The 10,797-nt window shown below is 38.8% G+C and overlaps 2 protein-coding genes across 6 annotated transcripts; one reads left to right on the top strand and one right to left on the bottom strand.

Moving 5' to 3' along the window:
- Positions 1–1,647: 1,647 nt before the first annotated feature.
- LOC149243473 (uncharacterized) lies at positions 1,648–6,366 on the top strand. 5 transcript variants are annotated; one of them, XR_016246694.1, is made up of 15 exons: positions 1,738–1,924; positions 2,048–2,126; positions 2,204–2,316; positions 2,405–2,485; positions 3,199–3,280; positions 3,446–3,568; positions 3,667–3,991; positions 4,132–4,159; positions 4,254–4,374; positions 4,647–4,715; positions 4,921–5,218; positions 5,319–5,400; positions 5,566–5,687; positions 5,787–5,911; positions 5,999–6,366. XR_016246694.1 is itself a non-coding variant. In XM_089374525.1 (14 exons), the coding sequence occupies exons 3-6, from the start codon at positions 2,279–2,281 to the stop codon at positions 3,548–3,550; spliced, it is 306 nt and encodes a 101-aa protein (XP_089230651.1). In that variant the 5' UTR covers positions 1,648–1,924; positions 2,048–2,126; positions 2,204–2,278; the 3' UTR covers positions 3,551–3,568; positions 3,667–3,991; positions 4,132–4,159; positions 4,254–4,374; positions 4,647–4,715; positions 4,921–5,074; positions 5,319–5,400; positions 5,566–5,687; positions 5,787–6,366. The 5 variants fall into 5 exon arrangements, 4 of the variants coding, with proteins under 4 accessions (XP_089230651.1, XP_089230650.1, XP_089230653.1 ...); XM_089374525.1 differs by having other exon boundaries at positions 1,648–1,924; positions 4,921–5,074; positions 5,787–6,366; XM_089374524.1 differs by having other exon boundaries at positions 1,648–1,924; positions 5,787–6,366.
- A 1,544-nt stretch (positions 6,367–7,910) lies between these two features.
- On the bottom strand, positions 7,911–9,755 carry LOC149243472 (putative disease resistance protein At5g43740). The gene has a single exon (XM_089371221.1). It carries the CDS (start codon positions 9,753–9,755, stop codon positions 7,911–7,913), a length of 1,845 nt encoding a protein of 614 aa, XP_089227347.1.
- Between the last annotated feature and the right edge of the window lie 1,042 nt (positions 9,756–10,797).

The following is a 10,797-nucleotide window of genomic DNA, read 5'->3' as shown; positions in this document are numbered from 1 at the left end:
GCTCCACAACACATCTGAGCAATCAAGGGATTTTTACACTCTCCAATTCTTCTGGTGTTTAGCTCTGGAGTGCATACAACATCGATTACACTGATTCATCGATCACATGGAAATTTGAGGTCCTATGGGTGGGTTAAAAGCTCTGGAACATGGCAACTGGGTTGGAGTCCGGTAGAAGACCAATGCCAAGTGTTTGGATGGTGTGGGAACTTTGGAATATGTGTTTACAATGACACAACCCCCTACTGCATATGTCCATCTACAGATTTCATTCCCATAGATCCCAAGGATCCCACACAAGGGTGCAGGAGAGAGCAGGACATTACAGGGTGCAGGAGAGAGCAGGACATTACAGGGTGCAGTAACCAGAGCATGTTTTTATTAAACAATACCGAATTCTTTTCTTATCCTCCAAAATCAAAGTCATAGTCAGAGATATACAATTTGGGCATTCCAGATTGTCAGGTGAATTGCCTGAAGAATCAACTCTGTGTTGCATCTATAGTCATGGCGGATGGCTCGGGCACTTGCCGTTTGAAGACTGAGAATTTCACAAGTGCCTACCAATCAGCAACCATTCCAAGTACTTCGTATGTAAAGGTATATGCTCCAGGTCATACTCAAGCACCGCCACCCCCTGCCATTAGGTTTGTGAGATCAACCAAAGTATCTCCTATTCTAATTGCAGCAACAGTTGTAGGACCTATCATTGCCGGCAGTGCACAATGAAACTAATTTTGTTATGAATGTTGCACTTTCAAATGCAAGATTTGGAAAATCAACTTCCATTCAGACATTGTTTCCGGTCCACAGGGATTACCATGGTGGGAAGAGATGCCTTTCACGGGATAAATGTATTCCTGAATTAAATGGTGTTGTGGCAAGACAAGCAGCATTTTCATTTGGGGATATCGAAATAGGTTCTGTTGGCATGGAATTCCCTTCGCTAATACAAAATTAAATCATGTGGCAGCGCCATTACCTGAAAAAACAAGGGATCTCCCAAATTTTTTCATTCAAAGTAGATGCTTTGATTATTCCTCACTATCTGCCTTAGATTTTGTTCAAGAGTTTGAAGTGGAGGTGCTATATCAAATGGCTCTATTTAGATTTTAAAGGTACATGGGTGATATGTCATAAACATTTTTGGCAATGGTATTGACTCTCGCGATATCTTGTGGCAGTTTGGAAAAGTTCAGATCTCAGATGAGGAAAGATTTCATGCATTTACCACTGCATATGACGCTGGCAAGAAATTTGTTGAAGGTTGTGCTAAGTGTACACTCTCTTCTTTGCAATATGTTAAATGACTGGCAAGAAAGATTTCATGCATTTACCACTGCATATGATGCTGGCAAGAAATTTGTTGAAGGTTGTGCTAAGTGTACACCCTCTTCTTTGCAATATGTTAAATGACTGGCAATTTCTTCAGTAATGGAAGTAAAAATATGTTTTAGTATTGCATCCATCCTAAAGTGCTAATCTATTTATATTGACTGAGCCTCCTATCCTTCTCATGTGCTTTCCAACTTTTCCAGGGACTGGGTACTCTTTACCTGCAAGATTGGATGAAAATTTTTTGTCACGCCATTTCTTGCGTTTGTGTTTGGAGCACCATAAGCTTTTCCGGTCATCCTATGCAAAATACAATATTTACAAGGTTATTTACCATGAATAATTGTAGAACATTTGGTTTTGTTTGAGGATATAGTGTAAGGATGCGACAATTCTCTTAATCTCAAGTTTTGGTTGCATGCAGGATTCAAATACATACGAGATGGCATTAATGGTAGAACCCCTTCCGAGACTTTAGGAAAGGGTTAATGTTCTCCTGAAGGAGTTTCATGAACATCCAATGTTGCAGCAGATTCTACAAGTTACTGGGACACTTCTTGGCATCTCTCTTAATTCTCCATTAATGAAAGTTAGTTTCTTCGTCCAAGGAAGCAAATCATGGCTTTATTTCTTCTCTTTAGAATACAATTTGGATAATTTCATTTTCATATTGTACTTTAATTTTGACGAACATGCAACATACTTTATGCAGGCCCTCGTTGGTGTGCAATTTTTACTCCATAGATCACAACTATATGAGGAAATTGCTTCAAGAATGGTTTCTTTGAAATGTATTCAAGGTTCTTATTTGGTGAAAGTTCTTTGCATTCATTTCTGTTGGACCTCACAGGATTTTTCATTTTTGCAGATGAACTTAATCCATTATCATCCTTAGTGAGTCGTTGGAGGAAGATTGAATTTGAATGCTGGCCTACTTTGCTAGATGCAGTTGAGTGACAACACAAGGTTGATGCTGAGAAGGTCAGTTATAAGCTTGATCTTGTAGTTGAGTTTGAAATTTTATGATTAGATTTTTACCATTATGACCATATAGTTTTGGCAATTACAGTTGTGGTTTTCCTTACACTCAAATACTATTTCGGAGAATGCCTGTTGATCCAGATGTGGAAATCAACTCTACGATTTTGAGGTAAAAGCTTTATATTTTTGCTTGTATTTGTTGGAGAAACTTGAAAGATATATAAGTTGAGGAATCTTTCCATACAACATCTTTGGGTATTATGTGCTGTTCTTACCTTTGTAAGTATTTTTGTGCTTTTCGAAAGGAGTACACCTCAGAGTAGAAATGTTATTTTGTTTAGGAGTATTCCAAAGAACTAGAGTGATTCAAAGTATGCTATAAGGATTTAAGCTGCTTGGTCAACCAATGCGACAAAAAGTATGATCGCTGATGTCTTGTTTTCTTCTTCCTTACTAGAACGGGCTTCACTGTTATTTCTTGCACGATTCTTCAATCACTCGAAGCGGGTAGAAACCTTGTTGAGAAGGAGTTGAAAGATTGTTCAGATCTTTGTAAATGGGAGGGAAATTGCTACTATTTGATTGAATCATATAAAAAGACACATCAAAAGCTTCAGAAACTAGTTCAGAAATTCAATGTAAATATTTATCTCATATTAAATCATGTGGCAGCACCATTACCTGAAAAAGAAAGGGATCTCCCAAATTTTTTCATTCAAAGCAGACGCTTTGATTATCCCTCACTGTCTGCCTTAGATTTTGTTCAAGAGTTTGAAGTGGAGGTGCTATATCAAATGGCTCTATTTAGATTTTAAAGTACATGGGCGATATGTCATAAACATTTTCGGCAATGGTATTGACTCTGGCGATATCTTGTGGCAGTTTGGAAAAGTTCAGATCTCAGATGAGGAAAGACTTCATGCATTTACCACCGCATATGATGCTGGCAAGAAATTTGTTAAAGGTTGTGCTAAGTGTACACTGTCTTCTTTGCAATATGTTAAATCACTGCCAATTTCTTCAATAATGAAGTAAAAATATGTTTTAGTATTGCATCGATCCTAAAGTGCTAATCTGTTTATCCTGACTTGGCCTCCTATCCTTCTCATGTGCTTTCCAACTTTTCCAGGGACTGGGTATTCTTTACCTGCAAGATTGGATGAAATTTTTTTGTCAGGCCATTTGTTGCGTTTGTGTTTGGAGCACCAGAAGCTTTCCCAGTCATCCTGTGTAAAATACAATATTTACAAGGGTATTTACCATGAATAATTGCAGAACATGTTGTTTTGTTTGAGGATATAGTGTAAGGATGCGAAAGTTCTCTTAATCTCAGGTTTTGGTTGCATGCAGGATTCAAATACATACAAGATGGCATTAATAGTAAAACCCCTTCTGAGACTTCCAGAAAGGGTTAATGTTCTCCTGAAGGAGTTTCATGAACATCCAATGTTGCAGCAGATTCTACAAATTATTGGGTGAAAGTTCTTATTCAAGGTTCTTATTTGGTGAAAGTTCTTTGCATCCATTTCTGTTGGACCTCACAGGATTTTTCATTTTTTCAGATGAACTTAATCCATTATCATCCTTAGGGAGTCGTTGGAGGAAGATTGAATTTGAATGCTGGCCTACTTTGCTGGATGCAGTTGAGCGACAACACAAGGTTGATGCTGAGAAGGTCAGTTATAAACTTGATTTTGTAGTTGAGTTTGAAATTTTATGATTAGATTTTTACCATTATGACCATATAGTTTTGGCAATTACTGTTGTGGTTTTCCTTACACTCAATACTATTTCGGAGAATGCCTGTTGATCCAGATGTGGAAATCAACTCTACAATGTTGAGGTAAAAGCTTTATATTTTTGCTTGTATTTGTTGGAGAAACTTGAAAGATATATAAGTTGAGGAATCTTTCCTAACTTTCTTTGTGAACATGTAGTATCGAAGAGTTTATGCAAACTGCGACCATAGGAGAGTTTGGGAAACGCTTGGAGATCTTGCTTATGTTTCGTGGGCACTTTTCTTTACAAATCTGCTTGGAATCATACCGTATAGCCAAAGTAATAGTTTACCTGTCTTAATCTTGTTATTATTCTACAATTTAATACTTTTCCCCAGGTTTTTTAGTTGTGCATATATATTTTAACTTGCAACATGGCTTTGGGATAATTAGGCGATCCACTGAAAGAGGGCCTGTTAAGTTTCAAGGATTTATTCACTTGTCATTATGGAGCTTATTGTCTAATGGAAATGTTCTAAATCAATTGCTTGAGAAGAGCATTTCAGATGGATACTTCTGCTATTTTACTGACTCCATTTCTTACATTTGCAGAACCCTTGCTATAAAGGTTTCACAAATTACATACAACATCTTTGGGTATTATGTGGAGTCCTTACCTTTGTAAGTATTTCTGTGCTTTTCAAAAGGAGTACACCTCAGAGTAGAAATGTTATTTTGTTTAGGAGTATTCCAAAGAACTACAATGATTCAAAGTATGCTATAAGGATTTAAGCTGCTTGGTCAACCAATGCAACAAAAAGTATGATTGTTGATGTCTTGTTTTCTTCTTCCTTACTAGAACGGCCTTCACTGTTATTTCTTGCAGGATTCTTCAATCACTCAAAGCGGGTAGAAAACTTGTTGAGAAGGAGTCGAAAGATTGTTCAGATCTTTGTAAATGGGAGGGAAATTGCTACTATTCGATTGAATCATATAAGAAGACACATCAAAAGCTTCAGAAACTAGTTCAGAAATTCAATGTAAATATTTATCTCATATTAAATCATGTGGCAGCACAATTACCTGAAAAAGCAAGGGATCTCCCAAATTTTTTCATTCAAAGCAGAGGCTCTGATTATCCCTCACTGTCTGTCTTATATTTTCTCCAAGAGTTTGAAGCGAAGGTGCTATATCAAATTGCCCTATTTAGATTTTGAAGTACATGGGCGATATGTCATAAACATTTTTGGCAATGGTATTGACTCTGGTAATATCTTGTGGCAGTTTGGAAAAGTTCAAATCTCAAATGAGGAAAGACTTCATGCATTTACCACCGCATATGATGTTGGCAAGAAATTTGTTGAAGGTTGTGCTAAGTGTACAGTGCCTTCTTTGCAATATGTTAAATGACTGGCAATTTCTTCAGTAATGGAAGTAAAAATATGTTTTAGTATGGCATCCATCCTAAAGTGCTAATCTGTTTATACTGACTGAGCCTCTATCCTTCTCATGTGCTTTCCAACTTTTCCAGGGACTGGGTATTTTTTACCTGCAAGATTGGATGAAAATTTTTTGTCAGGCCATTTGTTGCGTTTGTGTTTGGAGCACCAGAAGCTTTCCCAGTCATCCTGTGCAAAATACAATATTTACAAGGTTATTTACCATGAATAATTGTAGAACATCTGGTTTTGGTTGAGGATATAGTGTAAGGATGCGAAAGTTCTCTTAATCTCAAGTTTTGGTTGCATGCAGCATTCAAATACATACAAGATGGCATTAATAGTAAAACCCCTTCTGAGACTTCCAGAAAGGGTTAATGTTCTCCTGAAGGAGTTTCATGAACATCCAATGTTGCAGCAGATTCTACAAATTGTTGGGTGAAAGTTCTTATTCAAGGTTCTTATTTGGTGAAAGTTCTTTGCATCCATTTCTGTTGGACCTCACAGGATTTTTCATTTTTTCAGATGAACTTAATCTATTATCATCCTTAGGGAGTCGTTGGAGGAAGATTGAATTTGAATGCTGGCCTACTTTGCTGGATGCAGTTGAGCGACAACACAAAGTTGATGCTGAGAAGGTCAGTTATAAACTTGATTTTGTAGTTGAGTTCGAAATTTTATGATTAGATTTTTACCATTATGACCATATAGTTTTGGCAATTACAGTCGTGGTTTGCCTTACACTCAATACTATTTCGGAGAATGCCTGTTGATCCAGATGTGGAAATCAACTCTACGATTTTGAGGTACAAGCTTTGTATTTTTGCTTGAATTTGTTGGAGAAACTTGAAAGATATATAAGTTGAGGAATCTTTCCTAACTTTCTTTGTGAACTTGTAGTATCGAAGAGTTTATGCAAACTGCGCCATAGGATAGTTTGGGAAACGCTTGGAGCTCTTGCTAATGTTTCATGGGCAGTTTTCTTTACAATCTGCTTGGAATCATACCGTATAGATATGCCAAAGTAATAGTTTACCTGTCTTAATCTTGTTATCATTCTACCATTTAATACTTTTCCCCAGGTTTTTTAGTTGTGAATATATATTTTAACTTGCAACATGGCTTTGGGATAATTAGGCGATCCACTGAAAGAGGGCCTGTTAAGTTTTAAGGATTTATTCACTTGTCATTATGGAGCTTATTGTCTAATGGAAATGTTCTAATTTCAAACCATCCTCCTAGCCAGGATGCAGCACTTTCAAGCCAGGATGTAGGGCTTTTAGTGATGCAAGGATTACAGTGATGCAAAATCATTGAAGGTGTTGCATGGCCTTCAAACTCAGGCCTGATATAAACGTTTGGTGAAACCTGATTTGAGCCATTAATCCAGAAGAGGAGATCAATAGCCATAGCTAGTAGTAGAGCCCGTTGAGCAAGTGGTTGAACTAGTCCATTTAGTGGACACAGGTTTTTTGCCAATCACTTCCAGTGAGTGAGCATGCCACGAGTGGATTTGAACCAACCCAGAACTCGCGGTTCCTCTCCCTTAAGGCAGGACTAGCTGCGGTGCAGCGCTCCTTGTTAATAAAATAAATTAATTTCAAAATATTTACCTAGCATGGCATGACATAATATAACATAGCCTTATTAAGGGAATAAAAAAATAAAACAAATTTATAATTTAGAAATTATTAATATAATTATTTCTTTAAATATATTCCATCAATATTCATCTCACTTCGAAAATATTACATTTACATTTCAGATCATCTCACTTCGAAAATATTACATTTACATTTTAGATCGTCTTCTTCATGTTCGGCTTCCCCATCTTCAAATTCACTTTACCGTCCTTGGTATTCTTTAAAAAGGTGAGAGAGTTTGGATTTTACGTCATCATTCTCCCAACTTATTCCATCCCACCCACGTAACTCTCCTACAATTTCCTTCAACTTAGGTAGCTTCTCCATTTCTTTTGGCATTCTCCCTAACAATGGACAGTCTGTGATCTCTATAAATTCCAGATTAGGCATTGTTTCTTCATTCCATACACTCGATGGCCTTGCAATACTCTCTGCCTTCTCTAAATCTGTAAGAGTCAATTTCTTTAACATTGGAAGACTGCTGATCTCAACTTCCAACTGACGGCACTGGTAAATCTTTATGGACTCTAAATCAGTGAGCTCCTCCATTCTCAATGTCTTTAACCTGCCGCAATCTGACATGTGTAAGGAGTGCAGTTTCGGCATTGTTTTTGCATTACACACTATACTCTCTAAGCTGTCTAGGGAGGATAGATTTAATGTCTGCAACACTGGAAAACCGCCACTGCTCTCCATGAACAGCTCCTTCAACCTGGCACAACCTAATATTTTTAATTCCCTTAAATTGGTTAGCTCCTTCATTCTCAATGTCTTCAACACGCCCCAAGCTGATATCACAAGATTCGCAGCTGCTGCATTGTTTTTGCATTGCACGCTATACTCTCTAAGCTGTGAAGGGAGGATAGATATAATTCCTCCAACTTCGGAAAACCGTCACGTGCAGCCTCGCTCCCAATCTCCAAGGCTGGAAGCTCCTCTAATTTCATACAGTCGCTCAAGTGCAAATTCTTCAAATTTTGAAACTGACAAATACAATTTGGCAGACTTACCCCTTGATAAGTAAATAACACAAGACTCTGCAACTCCTCCATGCTCTGCATGTTCTGTGGAAGGATATCTAGCGCCGCATCATCTCTATTTTCATGTTCGCCCCACTGGAACCATAACCTTAATTTTCTCATCTTTGACCATGTACTCATTGAACCCTCTTTAATTTCTGGCATTATTCTGACATCCAACTCGATCAGATTTGAGAGATTTGTGAGATCCTCCAAACTCACTGGAGTTGACCTATAAGGCACGACCAGTTTGTTCAATGAAGTGAGTTGAGAGATTTGATGTGGAATCAACCCCAAGTGTCCGTGGAGAACCGAAAATTTGAGATGCTTCAGATTTTTAAGTTCTCCTATCCTATCGGGTAAAGAATGGAGACTTTTACATTCTTCAAGATTCAAAAATTGAAGATGTGAAAGACTGCATATGCTATCAGGCAAGTCCTTCAGCTTCTTACATCCTCTCAAATTAAGAAACTCAAGCTGTCCAAGTTTCTCCACTGCTGTTGGTGATTTTTCTATTGAGGTATCCGACAGATCCAGAACTCGGAGAGACCTGAAGTTTACCAAAAACCCCTCTGGAATTTCCTTCAACCGTCGGTTTTGGGCCAACACTAAACTGACGAGTGTTGGAGACTTCAATTCTGTTGGCAAATCACTAATTTCGCTGCCCAGAACGGAGATTCTTTTGCCAGGCCTGGTCCCTTCTTCGCTTGGAAATTGTTGTAGATGTTGACTTGCTTCAAATAACCACTTCTCCTCTCCAACATACTCAATCAAGCACCTATCTACCAGTGCTTCTATGTATTGCCGCCCAACATCCATGAAGTAAGTAGTCCTTTTTTGGGGAACCAGTCCTTCTGCGGTCCACATCTCCACCTGCGTCTCCACATCAATTTCTGCATCTTCAGGAAAGGCAGCACAATACAGAAAACATATCTTCATGTTATTATTGGGCAAATCATTGTAGCTCCATCTCAGCCGCTGATAGAGCTCAGCATCGATAGTCCCGTGAGTGGAGGGGAAGGATGGATCTACATTTTTCATCAAAACTAAAGCGCGACTCCACTCATCTGCAGTCTTTTTCCGAGCCATAGCTGCAGCAATTGTATTTATTGCCAAGGGCAACCCTTTACACTCCAAAGCAACTTGTGTAGCAATAAGCTCTAGATTATTTTCTGGAGCAGCCCCACTTCTAAACGCTCTTCCCCGGAAGAGCTCCCACCCTTCCCCTGTGGACAGGGGTCGTATCATCATGCAGTCCTCTTTTTCTGCCATTATTTCAACTACATCTCTGTAGCGACTGGACATTAAGACTTTGCTGCCTTTATCACGCCCAAAATTAACCCCAACTTGATTCAAATCAATTGGACTCCAAATATCGTCCAAGAGTAGAAGAAACCTCTTATTTTCAAGAGATGCATACAATTTCATCTTTCTCATGTCAATACTAGAACTTGGCTCAAATCTTAAATTCAGAGACTCGGCAATGGTATCCTGGAGACTTTGAATCTTATAGTTTTGAGAAATGGTATACCAAATGACGAGATCGAAGCTAGTACTTACCTTCTTCTTGCAGTTATTGTAGATGAGGTGGAGTAGTGCAGTTTTCCCAACCCCCGCCATCCCCCAAACACCAATCACCGGATGAGGATCGTTAAGCCATGAAAGCAGTTGATGCTGAGCGGTTTGAATGCGAGTCCCCACGAAGCCGGAATCTGGTAGAGGTTGAAGAAGCACCTCTGCTTGAGGCTGTGAGGACACCACAATCTGTGCAGTATGGGCAGCTGTTGAAAGAGCAGAATCAAGCTGTCGGAAGAGCTCACTAATCCGGTCTTCCATTCTCTGATATCTGCGGGGATGCTGGGTATGAAAAAGAGGCAGCAACCGCGACACCGTTCTCGCTGTCTGTTGGCGCGTTGGATGAGGGTTTTGACTTCTTGAAGGGCATCGTTGATCCTTCCCAAAAAACCTTCCACTAACTCCGGCAGCTTATTTTGTTGATCTTCGAATTGCGTTTGAATATGGCGTATCGACTGCTCCATATGGTCGAGTTCATAACTTCATTGTTGAGAAGTTGAAGGTTCTTCCCAAACTCCCTCACATCCTTCAATTGTTGGTAGAGGAGACCGATAATGGCGTTGGTGACGTTAGTGGCCACTCCGGTCGCTTCTCCAATTGCAAACTAGGTGGGCATATTAGCAAAATGCAGAGAAAAATGGAAGTTCTATGAAGATTGAAACCAAAACAGGGGACGATAGAGGGCCTGTAACGAGGAGGCAGCACGGGGTTGGAGAGGTGCAGTGAGTTAGATGAGTGCGATACACAATACGATGAATGATTGCCTATATGGAGACGCAACGCTGTTTGCCTTTGGAGTATTTCTGGGCAATATTTGACCACAGATCAAATTCCCTACCTAACAATCCCACCTAACAATTAAACCTTAATATCCCACCTAACATATAAGACCCCACATTAAATTTCTTACCAAACAAGCACACATTAAATTTCCTACTTAACAATTACAGATTAAATTTCCTACCGAATAATTAAACTACATATCTGCCATTCCTATTTTTGAAAAAAATAAATCTATACGCACCTAACAATTAAATCACAATTTATATATATATATAATCAAATTACAACCACATAAAACTATTTT

Source organism: Pinus tabuliformis, chromosome 8, assembly GCF_031772625.1.
Source record: "Pinus tabuliformis cultivar Carrire ecotype Pingquan chromosome 8, CPIR1, whole genome shotgun sequence".
Lineage (NCBI taxonomy): Eukaryota > Viridiplantae > Streptophyta > Pinopsida > Pinales > Pinaceae > Pinus > Pinus tabuliformis.
Note: the sequence above shows the minus strand (reverse complement) of the source record. Positions and strands in the feature narration are given on the sequence as shown.

Coding starts and splice junctions, on each gene's coding strand:
- LOC149243473 (XM_089374525.1), top strand. CDS start 2,279: ATGCAGTTGAGTGACAACACAAGGTTGATGCTGAGAAG. Junction 2,486..3,198: donor ATCAACTCTACGATTTTGAG/GTAAAAGCTTTA, acceptor ATCTTGTGGCAG/TTTGGAAAAGTTCAGATCTC. Junction 3,281..3,445: donor TGGCAAGAAATTTGTTAAAG/GTTGTGCTAAGT, acceptor CAACTTTTCCAG/GGACTGGGTATTCTTTACCT.
- LOC149243472 (XM_089371221.1), bottom strand. CDS start 9,755: ATGGCGGGGGTTGGGAAAACTGCACTACTCCACCTCATCTACAATAAC.